General features: G+C 39.6%; 1 protein-coding gene across 1 annotated transcript in view; it reads right to left on the bottom strand.

Annotated features, from left to right (window-relative positions):
- The window catches only part of SLC37A2 (solute carrier family 37 member 2), a 91,960-nt gene that overhangs the window by 44,725 nt on the left and 32,092 nt on the right, over window positions 1-15,143 (bottom strand). Inside the window, exons 6-8 of the mRNA XM_053690180.1 lie at window positions 6,366-6,442; window positions 4,284-4,450; window positions 3,985-4,022 (exon numbers count right to left, since the gene is read on the bottom strand). Of these exons, the coding sequence (XP_053546155.1) occupies window positions 3,985-4,022; window positions 4,284-4,450; window positions 6,366-6,442 (282 nt within the window). The remainder of the gene's footprint in view (window positions 1-3,984; window positions 4,023-4,283; window positions 4,451-6,365; window positions 6,443-15,143) is intronic.

Raw genomic sequence — 15,143 nt, 5'->3', positions numbered from 1 at the left:
TCAGTTCGACAATTCTATCTATAGACAGGTCAGGGGGACAGCCATGGGAGCAGTTTGTGCCCTGACATATGCGTGTCTCCACCTGGGAGCATGGGAGTTGAACATATTTGAAGAATTCGGTGGGGTGTTTGACTCCCATGTCTCCCTGTGGATTAGGTATGTGGATGACATACTCATGCTGTGGGATGGCGCCCTGGCCTGTCTTCATGAATTTGTCTCTAACTTAAACAAAAACAATCGCAATATATTTCTAACGTATGCTTTAAGCACCAAAGAACTGCCGTTCCTAGATATATTGATCAAAAAAGAAGGTAACAAAATCTCTACAGAGACAGCAACGAATAGTATCCTGGAAGCATCTAGCAGCCACCCAGAACCTTTGAAAAAAGGTATACCTTTCAGTCAACTACTGAGACTTAAAAGAAATTGTTCTTCTAGGACAAAATTTAATTACCATGCTGATCAGATGTGTCAAAGATTCATAGAAAGGGGATATTCACGAAAGTTGATTAAATACACCCTTAATAAAGTAAGGAAAATGAATAGGGATGACCTCCTATATTCAAAGAAAGAGAAAAAAGTTGAAAGCAACTTAAGGTTTATTACAACCTATAATTGTCAGTGGCAAAGTATCAGATATATCCTAGCACAGAAATGGCATATCCTAACCCTTGACGAGAAAATAGCAGACAAGGTAAGACAATACCCACTAATGACAGCTAAGAAATCACCTAATCTTAAAGACAAACTAGTCAAAAGTAGATTTGTTAGATCACAGGTAGAGACCAACTGGCTAAATAAACGTCAACAGATTAAAGGTACCTATCCCTGTGGACATTGTGTCTATTGCCCATATATCTTAAAAAGTAAAACCTTCTGCACTCATACAGGCAAAAGTTTTGATATAAGATGTTTTGCAAATTGTAACACAATAGGGGTTGTCTATCTCTTACAATGCTCCTGCCCTCTGTTCTATGTTGGAAAAACAAAAAGAATGTTCAAGGACAGAGTGCAGGAGCATAGGGACGACATTCTCTATGAAAGGGATACAAGTGTAGCCCGTCACTTTAAGGAGGTATATAAAAGTAGCACTGTATCCTTAAAATTCATAGCAATTGATATAGGGATAACAAATGGAAGAGGTGGAGATGAAGATAAATGCCTACTTAGAAAAGAAGCCAGGTGGACATATACATTAAAAACAATGGCTCCTAATGGCCTAAATGAACAACAATAGAATATGCCTCTTTCTTGGGCTAAATGCGATATCTAAGGATAAAAAAACTGATAAATTAAAAAAGGAGAGAAAGGAAAAAAATGTTTACTCTTTTGGAAAAATCTTTTGAATCAATAAATACTAGATATCAGATAAAAATTATTACTTTCCATTATAAATGATTGCTCTATCTATGCTTTTATTTCTCAGCTTAACCTAGTGTTATAAAAGATGGTGATATCTATATGGCGGAGCACATGGGTTTTTGTATATTTGCAGCAGGTTTGGATACAATTGTATCAGATTTTATTCTCCTAACAATTGGTTAGTCTCTCTAGAGGTATGTTTGTTTAAAACCAATCTGGAATGTTTATTCACTGAGTTTGAACACGCCCCCTTGAAAAGAATCCAATAATAAGCAAGGAGATACAGGTGTCAGGTAGTCCTGATGAGGCCCTAGCTTTCGCTCAGCATTGTGGGGCGAAACGCACGTCGACAGACATCTACTTACAGTCTACACAAGTTTGGAAGATTTTCATGAAGGCAAATATCTGCTATCCGATGTAGTCAAGATCCCTATGAGCAAAGGTGACACGACTTTGAAAAGTGGAAGCAGTAAGCAGTTTCACGTCGGAAGTACCTGTCCCGACTCTGCATGTAACCTCATTATTTTTACCCGAACGAGAGACTGAAATTTTCAATTGCGGTGGAAAAAAGGATCCGGAGGTGAGCATTAATACAGATACCCAGACCGCTACTCACCGCAGAGATCCGGAGGAGAATATTGGTGCAAATACCCGGACCGCTACTTACCGCAGTTTCCTGGAAAGCTGCATTTGTCGTGGGCTATAATGCAACAGCAGTCTGCAACAAAGTATCGCAATCAATGCTAGCTAGAGAGGACGTTCTTACCTCGGAGCCCTAGCACACAAGTCCTATTACAAAGGTTTGGATTACAAGCAAGGAAAAAGCTTTGAAAAATTTCCCTTTAAACACTCTTTTCTTCATTTGGAGCCTGGGCCCAGGCAGAAACAGACTCCTTATGAACCTGTGTTTTTTTTTTTCTCTTCTCTGAACCATAAGGGGGACTTTTAATCAGGTTGTATATATGATTATGGTCAATCTGTTTGGTTTATAGCTATTTCTCCCTGCTTTGCATGTATCGATTAAATGTTGCTACACTTGTTGCTGCTCCAGCAATATATTACGATAGATATTTTGTTTCATTATCCCACTGCAGTGGTAGTAATATATTTATTTAGTACCTAGCCAAGATGTAAATGTCTTTTCAGTATGTTTGCTGCTTTTGTAAATAAACCTGCCGTGATATATGAACTTATGTGCATCCGTGTATGTGTCTCCTGATAGCTTCCAGCCAAGCTCCTAACTGGGTAAAATGAACTTCTATAGAGTGCTGAAATCCCCCATCTTTACACAGTAACTCATATAGCTCTACTGTGGCACATTATCTTTTCTAACAAGTTTTGAAGATATATATATCATGGAAGGGAACTGCACTCCAAGACCGGACCAGGTACACATCCTTTGACTCAGCAACATCCAGCCCTGGGTGCTAAATAGCACTCCAAAAAAGCTGTGATGACTCCAGTGGCAACCTGTGAAGCTCTGGTGAACTCCATGCCCAAGAGGGTTAAGGCAGTGCTGGAAAATAATGGTGGCCACACAAAATATTGACACTTTGGGCCCAATTTGGACATTTCCACTTAGGGGTGTATTCAATTTTGTTGCCAATGGTTTAGACATTAATGGCTGTGGGTTGAGTTATTTTGAGAGGACAGCAAATTTACACTGTTACACAGGTTGTACTCTCACTACTTTATATTGTAGCAAAGTGTCATTTCTTCAGTGTTGTCACACGAAAAAAGATAAAATATTTACAAAACTGTGAGGGGTGTACTCACTTTTGTGAGATAGTGTATACATCTGTATCTCTATGTTAAAGCCCTTTGCAGTCTTTTTATTGCAACACCTGAGATCTCATATATTTGAGCCCTTATAACTTTTGTGCAATTTTTTAAAAATAATTTTTAGCAGTGTTATTATAAGTGTAACTGTACTTTGTAATGTATTTTTTGATGCGTTTTGTGAAACTTTTGTGTTTTGCAAAACAGTTAACCAGAACTCTGAGGATGCGCTATCCCGACGTACGTTCACTTCAATTGCACTCAAGCGATCAATTTGTAATACGACGTCTGCAAACACCAGAGATAAATCCCTTTTAGTGCTCCAATCGTAATCTGACCCTAAATGGGAGAGAATTTAACAGAACACTATACCTTTAAGGTTTAAAAGTATTTCATCCATCAACATCTCTTCCTTTAAAAAAGGGCATTAGACACAGTTATATATATACACACACTCTAATGCTTTATTTAACCCTTTCCTTCCCGGGGTTAAAGTATCTACATCGTAACAACTGTTCCGATGTAAACAATTTGAAATCTCGCGATCGTGCAAGTGATCACGAGATTTCAATGATGGGATGCGTTAGGGGGGCATCCCTATGATGCTAGGCATGCCCTCCAGACCGCGATCCCATCAGGGAAGCACCAGTGGCTTCAGAAAAGCCACCCGGTTAGGACGTTTTATTCTGTCCATCGGCGTTAAAGCCCAGAAAAATTAGGACGGAATACAATGCCGTAACGCCGTTAAAAAGTTAAAGACATAAAAATAAACTGTATCTATAAGAAATACATTCAGCCTTCTCTGGGCAAGACTGCAGAATTCCCCCGGATAGACTCACTCACCTTCTGTTGCGGAGAATCACAGCCAACATCCTCTGGATCTGTAAAACAGAACAAGATTCTGTTCATTGTTGTTAACGAAAACAGCTTTACGATACACAACACCAAGAGAACAAAGTAAATGTGATAAAAGCAGTAGATAGGAAAGTTCTTTCAGACCGTGCACTCCATCTGAATCAAACAAGAGGTTAGATCTCCCTTTAACAGTCTTCGAATGGTAGTTTCAGAGTCGTTACCTAAACAAAGTGATTTTTTTTCTATACAGAACTGAAAGAAATAAAAATAAAGACAAATTTACTCACATTCAATAAGGAAGAAGAAGCAGATGATGCCAAAGAACCCGACAATAGCTCCCGGCACAATGAAGGACAATCCCCAGGCTGAAGACACAAAGGCCCCTGCTATTAAGGACCCCAGGATATTTCCAACTGCAGTATGGGAGTTCCAGATGCCCATAATGAGACCCCTCCTGCGACACACAAATAGTCATGTTACGGAATGAGTGCTGATCAATGACTTGTTCATTAAAGGGATACGAAAACTAAACATTCTTTTGTGATTCAGACAGAGCATACAATTCCAAAAAAAGTTTCAATTTCACTTCTATTATCAAATTTGCTTTGTTCACACGATAGTCTGTATTGAAGAAACACCTAGGTAGCATCTGGAGAACTACATGGCAGGAAATAGTGCTGCCATCTAGTGCTCTTGTAAAACTGCTGCCATCTAGTGCGCTTGTAAAACTGCTGCCATCTAGTGCGCTTGTAAAACTGCTGCCATCTAGTGCGCTTGTAAAACTGCTGCCATCTAGTGCGCTTGTAAAACTGCTGCCATCTAGTGCGCTTGTAAAACTGCTGCCATCTAGTGCGCTTGTAAAACTGCTGCCATCTAGTGCTCTTGTAAAACTGCTGCCATCTAGTGCTCTTGTAAAACTGCTGCCATCTAGTGCTCTTGTAAAACTGCTGCCATATAATAATAATAATAATAATAATGATGGATACTTGCATAGCGCACAACCTTGGACTTAACCGACTTGCGGCGCTGATAACAAGTGATATTATTACCCAACTCAATGGTACTCATAGTGGTATATAGTGCTCCAGAGCCCTTTTCAACAAAACTATACCATGGAGAACAAAGAAACTTTGATAATAGCAGTAAATTAGAAAGTTGTTAATAAGTGCTGCTCTATCTGAATCATGAATGGGAAAAAAATGTGGTTTCATGTCCCTTTAAATAGACAGATGCTCAAGGCTTGACCTATAGGATCAGAATTCCACCAAATCAAAGGAGCATTAAAGACTTTGAGACTGGAATATAAAAAATGCTTAATTACACATAGTAAAACAAACAGCTTTGCAGTATACCTTCATTATTTATTTTGCCCCTTTTCCTGTTATTTAAGTCTGAAAAATCTAGTGTACAATGTCCCTTTAAAGGGACACTGAACCCAAATTTTTTCTTTTGTGATTCAGATAGAGCATGCAATTTTAAGCAACTTTCTAATTTACTCCTATTATCATTTTTTCTTCGTTCTCTTGCTATCTTTATTTAAAAAAAAAAAAAAAAGGCATCTAAGCTTTTTTTTGTTCAGACTCTGGACAGCACTTTTTTATTGGTGGATGAATTTATTCACCAATCAGCAAGGACAACCCAGGTTATTCACCAAAAATGGGCCGGCATCTAAACTTACATTCTTGCATTTCAAATAAAGATACCAAGAGAATGAATAACATTTGATAATAGGAGTAAATCAGAACGTTGCTTAAAATTTCATGCTCTATCTGAATCACAAAAGAAAAAATTTGGGTTCAGTGTCCCTTTAATGCGTTTGCAGAATAACAACTGGAGAGATGAAGACAAGAGTAAAATAGGAAGAATATAAACATTTTACTTTTCCAAAATAAACTTTTAATCTAGTAATAATCGCATTAGTAATTAAAATTTCTCTACTGACAAGTTAGAATATCAATTATATATAAAATATTTTTTTACAGTGACCTGATACACGGTTTCCTAGATAAAGTGTTCTTAGTAAAACTGTGCTAATCAATTAAAGGGCCGTTGCAGTGATAAAATTATATGGGCTAAATACATAGTTAAAGTATCTCTAAGGACCCACAGAGTGCTGTCGCTGATCCAATCAGCAGCACTCGTTTACACAGCTGGGTCATGTCACTAACACCGCTGAATAGATCAGCGTCAGTTTCCACTCGTGACCAACAGTGCTCTATGAGTCCTGGGCTTCAACTATGTGTTTAAACCCCTTTGCAGAGGTTAAATACATAGAGTTGCAGTTTCGCTAGAGTAGTACAGGGTCTTACAAATTAGAGCATATCCTTTTATCCATATAATGGACCTTTAAGGTTCAGATATATACTTACTTTCCTTTTCCAAACCAATTTCCCATCAAAGTTACCACGGACGGCCATCCTGTAGTCTGAACTAAACCATTTATAATCTGTAAAAGAGGAATAAATAAGTGAAATGTATCTATACTGTTTCATTTCTTCACACATACAGGGAATTTAGATATTTTGGTAAATGAGAGTGAAGGATTTAAAAAAAAAAAACTTTTTTGTTGCTAAAGAAATTCAGATTTTAGAATTGTGCACTTCCTGATAATCCTTATTGGCTGATGGGAACTTCCTGTTAATCTATTAAATGCTCATTGGCTGACAGGCACTGTGGGCTTCAGTAAAAGGTGAAAAAAGAAAAAAAGTGTTGCGCTAACTATGCACTCACAGCCTCTCCTGGGAAACCCTTCCACAAGGATAACCAATCAAAAAAATACAAGGAAGAAAAGTAGGATGGCGTTTAAGCGGAGTGTATACAAAAGTGATGATAAAAGTATCAGAAAGCGAATCCTAAAAAATAAGAGACTCCCAATATTTAAAAATCAAAACCTTGTGATAAAATCCTAAAAAGTTTGAATGTGATCAAATGAATGTTTCTAGGTCTTTTTAAAACAGTTTAAATAGAAATGTGCTAGATAGCTGAATTAAGGGTATACAGAATTGATACAAAAATGCTACAAAATATCTAATGTCTGAATAGGCACAAAGGGCAGCTCAAATAGAAACAAAAACAGAAGGATGTATAATAACTTATAGTTTATTAAATATATTGTGCATATGCATGGGCAAAATAAGAATTCAAGTAGCTGCTAGGTAAAGTCCTAGTAAAGATGGTACCATGCAGTCATAGGTGCTATACTCTCGGTGTAAGAAATGTCGATGTCACATGCAGCATGTAATCTCACGCAGATGAATAATATAAAAACAATATAGGAAAACATACATACAATATTAAACACTAAAACCAATAAAAAGTCCAGTAAAGAACCTATTAGGGACGTCTCCCAAAAAGCACCAAGAAAAAATACCACCTTAAGAAGTATATGTACTGTATATATATTGTGTTATGTGTAACTTGTACACAGCGCTGTAATGTTTTATTATGTGATTATCTCCAAACACAATTATGACATCCAGCGGCGTAGGTTCCGATATAAACAACACACTCCTTTAGACTTGCTTGTGTGTAATAACCTCCATCAGCATACGAATATGGTAGTGTAGATTTTACCGTCTAAATCGCCTATAGGTGTGTGTAGAAACAGGGGAAAATTCCCAACATCAATGCAAAGTCTGTAGTGACCGTGACGCAAAGTTTATATAAACCGTGAAAATCCCAGCATACACCTTCTTACCTTTAATTGCAAGTCAGGGATTACTATGACAGGGTCGCTGTTATGATATACTTTCAAAAGTCACAGGATGTTGTTTGCACAAAACCAGTACTCACTGTTACGTGAAAAGTAAACTGTAGTCAACTTTCTCTTGGCGTTATCGGAAAAAAACTGCACTTCGTGCATTTGCATGCAGGTGACTCCAAATAATCCAGAACCGCCTTGTTCGTTTGGCGGATAGGATTTTCCAATCGAAGATAGAAAAGTGAGTTTGACCAAACTCTTCCAGATGGTGACTTGCTGTGTAAGCAAGGTGGGCAGGTCAGCAACACTGGTAAGCTTCAGCGCGTTTCACCCGTGGATAGGGCTTTTTCAAGATAGCAAGGTGGGTAGGTCAGTAACACACTGGTAAGCTTCAACGCGTTTCACCCGTGGATAGGGCTTTTTCTTTCATGTAATTGGTAAGAGTCCATGAGATAGTGACGTATGGGATATACAATCCTACCAGGAGGGGCAAAGTTTCCCAAACCTCAAAATGCCTATAAATACACCCCTCACCACACCCACAATTCAGTTTTACAAACTTTGCCTCCTATGGGTGTGGTGAAGTAAGTTTGTGCTAAGATTCTACGTTGACATGCGCTTCTCAGCATTTTGAAGCCCGGTTCCTCTCAGAGTACAGTAAATGTCAGAAGGATGTGAAGGGAGTATCACCTATTGAATGCAATGGTTTTCCTCACGGGAGTTCTATTTCATAGGTTCTCTGTTATCGGTCGTAGAGATTCATCTCCTACCTTCCTTATTCAGATCGACAATATACTCTTATATACCATTACCTCTACTGATAACTGTTTCAGTATTGGTTTGGCTATCTGCTATATGTGGATGGGTGTCTTTCGGTATGTTTTCATTACTTAAGACACTCTCAGCTATGGTTTGGCACTTTATGCATTAATATAAAGTTCTAAATATATGTATTGTACTTATATTTGCTAGAGTCAGGTTTATGTATATTTCCTTTTTGCAGACTATCAGTTTCATATTTAAGAAAAAACATATTTAGGAAAAATATTTTTCTTACCTGGGGTTTAGTCTTTTTTCAAATTAAATTTTCCATTAAATTTTGCGGGCATAATTAGGCTCGCGAGGGCGCAAAATGCCAGAGTTTATTGTGTCATTCTTAGTGCGAGAATTTTTTTGGCGCGCAGAAGGTACGTCCGATGACGCAAATTCGTAATTTCCGGCTTCTTAGTTGATGCTGAGTTTTTGCACAAGGTTGCGTCTTCAATGACGCGAGTGTGTCATTTCCGGATGGTGTTAGCGCCAAAAAAAATTCAGTTGCGTTGTGCGTCATACTTGGCACCAAATAATTTAATTATTTAAAAACCCCATTCCTATATGCCTCTTGCCTTTTTCTATTTCAGAGGGCTATGCTGTTTGCATTTTTTTCCCATTCCTGAAACTGCCATATAAGGAAATTGATAATTGTATATGTTGTTTTTTCTCTTACATTTGCAAGATGTCTGGGCAGATTAAGATTCTTCCAAAACATTTGGGCAGATTCTGTCCAAAATCAATGGATTCAGAGTATTGTCTTTCAAGGGTACCGAATAGGATTCAGAGTAAGACCTCTTATGAGAAGATTTTTCCTCTCACGCATCCCAGAAAATCCAGTAAAGGCTCAGGCTTTTCTGAAGTGTGTTTCAGACCTGGAGTTTTCAGGGGTAATCATACCAGTTCCGTTTCAGGAACAGGGTCTGGGGATTTATTCAAATCTATTCATTGTCCCAAAGAAAAAAAAATAATTCAGGCCAGTTCTGGATCTGAAAATTTTGAATCGTTATGTAAGGTTGCCAACTTTCAAAATCGTGACTATAAGGACTATTCTGCCTTTTGTTCAGCAAGAGCATTATATGTCCACAATAGACTTACAGGATGCATATCTTCATATTCCGATTCATCCAGATCATTATCAGTTTCTGAGATTCTCTTTTCTAGACAAGCATTACCAATTTGTCGCTCTTCCATTTGGCCTAGCGACAGCTCCAAGAATCTTTTCAAAGGTTCTCATTGCCCTACTCTCTGTAATCAGACAACGGGGGTATTGCGGTGTTTCCTTATTTGGACGATATCTTGGTACTAGCTCAGTCTTAACAATCTGCAGAATCTCACACGAATCAACTAGTGTTTCTTCGTAAACATGGTTGGAGGATCAATTTACCAAGAAGTTCTTTGATTCCTCAGACAAGGGTCACCTTTTTAGATTTCCAGATAGAGACAGAGTCATGGACACTGAATCTAACAGACAAGAGACAAATAAAATTGGTTTCAGCTTGTCGGAACCTTCAGTCTCAATCATTCCCTTCAGTGGCTATGTGCATGGAAGTTTTAAGTCTCATGACTGCAGCATCGGACGCGACCCCCTTAACTCGTTTTCATATGAGACCTCTTCAGCTTTGTATGCTGAACCAATGGTGCAGGGATTATACAAAGATATCACAATTAATATCCTTAAATCCCAATGTTCGACTCTCTCTGACTTGGTGGTAAGATCACCATCGTATAGTTCAAAGGGCCTCTTTTGTTCATCCAGTCTGGACTGTGATCACAACAGATGCAAGTCTTTCAGGTTGGGGAGCTGTCTGGGGATCTCTGACAGCACAAGGGGTTTGGAAACCTCAAGAGGCAAGGTTACCAATCAATATTTTAGAACTCCATGCTATTTTCAGGGCTCTTCAGGTTTGGCCTCTGTTGAAGAGAGAACTGTTAGTTTTCAGACAGACAATATCACAACTGTGGCATATGTCAATCAGGGTGGGACTCACAGTCCCCAAGCTATGAAAGAAGTATCTCGGATACTTGCTTGGGCGGAATCCAGCTCCTGTCTAATTTCTGCGGTTCATATCCCAGGTATAGACAATTGGGAAGCGGATTATCTTAGCCGTCAGACTTTACATCCAGGGGAGTGGTCGCTCCATCCAGATGTGTTTTCTCAGATTGTTCAGATGTGGGGTCTTCCAGAAATAGATGTGATGGCTTCTCATCTCAACAAGAAACTACCCAGGTACCTGTCCAGGTCCAGGGATTCTCAGGCAGAAGCGGTGGATGCGTGGCTCTTCTTCCAAGAGTGATTTCCAAAATCATCATGGAACAATCATTTGTGTTGCTGGTAGCTCCAGCATGGCCTCACAGGTTTTGGTATGCAGATCTCGTTTGGATGTCCAGTCGCCAACCTTGGCCACTTCCATTAAGGCCAGACCTTCTGTCTCAAGGTCCGTTTTTCCATCAGGATCTCAAATCATTACATTTGAAGGTATGGAAATTGAACGCCTAGTGCTTAGTCATAGAGGTTTCTATGACTCAGTGATTAATACTATGTTACAAGCTCGTAAATCTGTTTCTAGGAAGATTTATTATCGAGTTTGGAAGACTTATATTTCTTGGTGTTCTTCTCATAAATTCTCCTGGCATTCTTTTAGAATTCCTAGAATTTTACAGTTTCTTCAGGATGGCTTGGATAAGGGTTTGTCTGCAAGTTTCTTGAAGGGACAAATCTCTACTCTTTCTGTTTTATTTCACAGAAAGATTACTAAGCTTCCTGATACTGTTTTGTACAGGCTTTGGTCCGTATCAAGCCTGTCATTAAATCAATCTTTCCTCCTTGGAGTCTTAATTTGGTTTTGAAGACTTTACAGGCTCCTCCGTTTGAGCCTATGCATTCTATGGACATTAAACTACTTTCTTGGAAAGTGTTGTTCCTTTTGGCCATCTCTTCTGCTAGAAGAGTTTCTGAATTATCTGCTCTTTCTTGTGAATCTCTTTTTCTGATTTTTCATCAGGATAAGGCAGCAGCATTAAAACAGTTGAGATATGTTTTGCCTGGAAAAAATATGAGGTAAAAGCTACTTTTAAAAGTAAAAAAATGATTTTTCCAGCATCAGGTTAGCACCTCCTACTGAAGGAAGAAAAGTAGGATGGCGCTTAAGCGGAATGTGTACAAAAGTGATGATAAAAGTATCAGAAAGTGAAGCTATCTAGCACATTTCTATTTACACTGTTTTAAATAGACCTAGAAACATTATTTTGATCACATTTGAACTTTTTAGGATTTTATCACACGGTTTTGATTTTCAAATATTGGGAGTCTCTTATTATTTTATCTTATTTTTTAGGATTCACTTTCTGATACTTTTATCATCACTTTTGTACACATTCCGCTTACGCGCCATCCTACTTTTCTTCCTTCAGTAGGAGGTGCTAACCTGATGCTGGAAAAATCATTTTTTTTCTTTTAAAAGTAGCTTTTACCTCATATTTTTTCCAGGCAAAACATATCTCAACTATTTTAATGCTGCTGCTCTTATATGGATGGCAAAAAAAATATTTTAGTGTCCTTTTAACAGTTTGTATCAATCCTTATAAATACAACAAAACAAAATTATAATCCAATAAATCTTTTGTACATAGCACATACCATGTGGTATGGACAGAGGCGTAACTAGAAACCACAGGGCCCAGGTGCAATAATGTAAGAAGGGGCCCCCCCCCAAAAAAAAGGAAATTTATTCTTACCTGATAAATTTGTTTCTTTTACGATACGATGAGTCCACGGATTTCATCCTTACTTGTGGGATATCGCCTCCTGGTCAGCAGGAGGAGGCAAAGAGCACCACAGCAGAGCTGTATATATAGCTCCTCCCTTCCCTCCCACTCCAGTCATTCGACCGAAGTTAGGAAGAGAAAGGAAAAGCCAAGGTGCCGAGGTGACTGAAGTTTAACAAAATTAAAGACCTGTCGTACAAAAACAGGATGGGCCGTGGACTCATCGTATTGTAAAAGAAACAAATTTATCAGGTAAGAATAAATTTCCTTTTCTTTTACAAGATATGATAAGTCCACGGATTTCATCCTTACTTGTGGGATACAATACCAAAGCTATAGTACACGGATGAAAAGGGAGGGACAAGACAGGGAACCTAAACTGAAGGCACCACTGCTTGAAGAACCTTTCTCCCAAAAACAGCCTCAGACGAGGCAAAAGTATCAAAATTGTAACATTTGGAAAAAGCGTGAAGAGAAGACCAAGCTGTAGCCCTGCAAATCTGCTCAACAGAAGCATCACTCTCAAATGCCCACGAGGAAGCCACAGCCCTAGTGGAATGAGCCATGATTCGTTCAGGAGGCTGCTGTCCAGCAGTCTCATATGCAAAACGGATGATACTCTTCAGCCAAAAAGAAAAAGCGGTAGCTGTAGCTTTCTGATCCCTATGTTTCCCAGAGAAAACAACAAACAATGAAGACGATAGACGAAAATCCTTAGTCGCCCGAAAATAGAACTTCAAAGCACGGACCACGTCCAAATCATGTAACAGACGCTCCTTAGAAGAAGGATTAGGACACAAGGAAGGAACAACACTTTCCTGATCAATATGCTTATTTGAAACAACCTTAGGAGAAAACCAGGTTTGGTTTGCAACCCCACCTTATCCAAATGGAAAATAAGATAAGGAGAATCACATTGTAATGCCGAAAGCTCGGATACTCAGCGAGCAGAAGAAACAGCAACCAAAAACAAAACTTTCCAAGACAATAACTTAATATCTATGGAATGCATAGGTTCAAACGGAACCCCTCGAAGAACTGTAAGAACTAAATACAAACTCCAAGGAGGAGCAATTGGTCTAAACACAGGCCTGATGCTAGTCAGAGTCTGACAAAAAGATTGAACATCTGGAACACCGGCCAGACATTTGTGTAACAAAATAGAGAAAGCAGAAATCTGTCCCTTTAAGGAACATGCTGACAACCCTTTCTCCAATCCGTCTTGGAGAAAAGACAAAAATCTGGGAATCCGAACCCTACTTCATGAGTAGCCCTTGGATTCGCACCATAAAGATATTTACGCCATATCTTATGGTAAATATTTCTAGGCACAGGCTTACATGCCTGAATCAAGGTATCTATGACCGAAAACCCTCGCTTAGATAAAATCAAGCGTTCAATCTCCAAGCAGTTAGCTGTATAGAAAAAAGATTCGGATAAAGGAAGGGTCCCTGAATGAGAAGGTCTTTCCCCAATGGAAGCTTCCACGGTGGCTAAGATGACATGTCCACCAGGTCGGCATACCAAGTCCTGCGAGGCCACGCAGGAGCGAAGAGGATCACCGATGCCCTCTCCTGTTTGACTCGAGCAATCACCCTGCTAAGGAGAGCAAATGGAGGGAACACATAAGCTAGGCGGAAAGACCAAGGTACTGCCAAGGCATCTATCAGCACGGTCTGGGGATCCCTGGACCCGTATCTCGGAAGCTTGGCATTCTGATGAGATGCCATAAAATCCAACTTAGGCCTGCCCCATCTGAGAATCAGGTTGGCAAATACCTCCGGAGTTCCCATCCGGAGGTATCCGGAGTCTGTCTGCTCAGAAAGTCTGTTTCCCAGTTTTCCACACCTGGGATGTGGATCGCCGACAGATAACAAGAGTGAGACTCCGCCCACCGGATTATCTTGGCAACTTCTCTCATCGCTAAGAACTCCTTGTTCCTCCCAGATGATTGATGTAAGCTACAGTCTTAAAGTTGTCCGACTGGAATCTGACGAATGTGGCCGAAGCCAACTGAGGCCAAGCCTGAAGCGCATTGAATATTATCCACAACTCTAGGATATGGATGGGAAATAGAGACTCCGTTCAAGTCCATACACCCCGGGCCCTCAAGGAGCTCCAGACTGCTCCCCTCCTATCAGGCTGGCAACCGTCGTCACCGTCACCCATGAGGGTCTGCGGAAGCATATCCCCTGGGATAGATGATCCAGTGATAATCACCATAAAAGAGAGTCCGTCTCGTGATCTAGAAAAATTTGTATAATCTCCATTCCACTGCCTGAACATGCTTAGTTGCAGAGGCCTGAGACGAAAACGAGTAAACGGAACGATGGTCATTGTCGCCACTATCAATCCGATCACCGCCATGCCCTGAGTCACAGACGGGCAAGGATTGGTCTGAACCGTTCGGCAGGTATACAGAATTTATAGTTTACTAACCTCCGTCAGAAAAAAAAAATCTCATTGAAGCAGAGTCGAGTAGGAATCCCAGAAAGGGTATTCTTGTCTGAGGAACTAACAAACTCATTTTCCAGGTTCACCTTCCACCCGTGGGTTCGTAGGAAGGAAAGCACAAGGACGGTATGGAACCTGTCAAAAGAAAGGACGACATCTGGATCAGTATATTATACAGATAAGGCACCACCGCGATGCCCAGCTGTCTTAGAACCGCCAATAAAATCCCAGAACGGTTGTAAAAATTCTGGGCGTTGTGGCCAGACTGAATAGGAAAACCACAAACCAATAATGTTTGTCCAGGAAGGCAAATTTCAGGAACTTGAGATGATATCTGTGGATAGGAACATGAAGATAGACATCCTTTAAATCCACTGTCGACAGAAATTGACCCACTGGAACAAGGAATGGTACA

The sequence above is a fragment of the Bombina bombina genome, chromosome 8 (genome assembly GCF_027579735.1).
Source record: "Bombina bombina isolate aBomBom1 chromosome 8, aBomBom1.pri, whole genome shotgun sequence".
NCBI classification, from domain to species: Eukaryota; Metazoa; Chordata; class Amphibia; order Anura; family Bombinatoridae; genus Bombina; species Bombina bombina.
The sequence above is the reverse complement of the archived record's forward strand: the minus strand, read 5'-3'. Positions and strand labels throughout refer to the sequence as shown.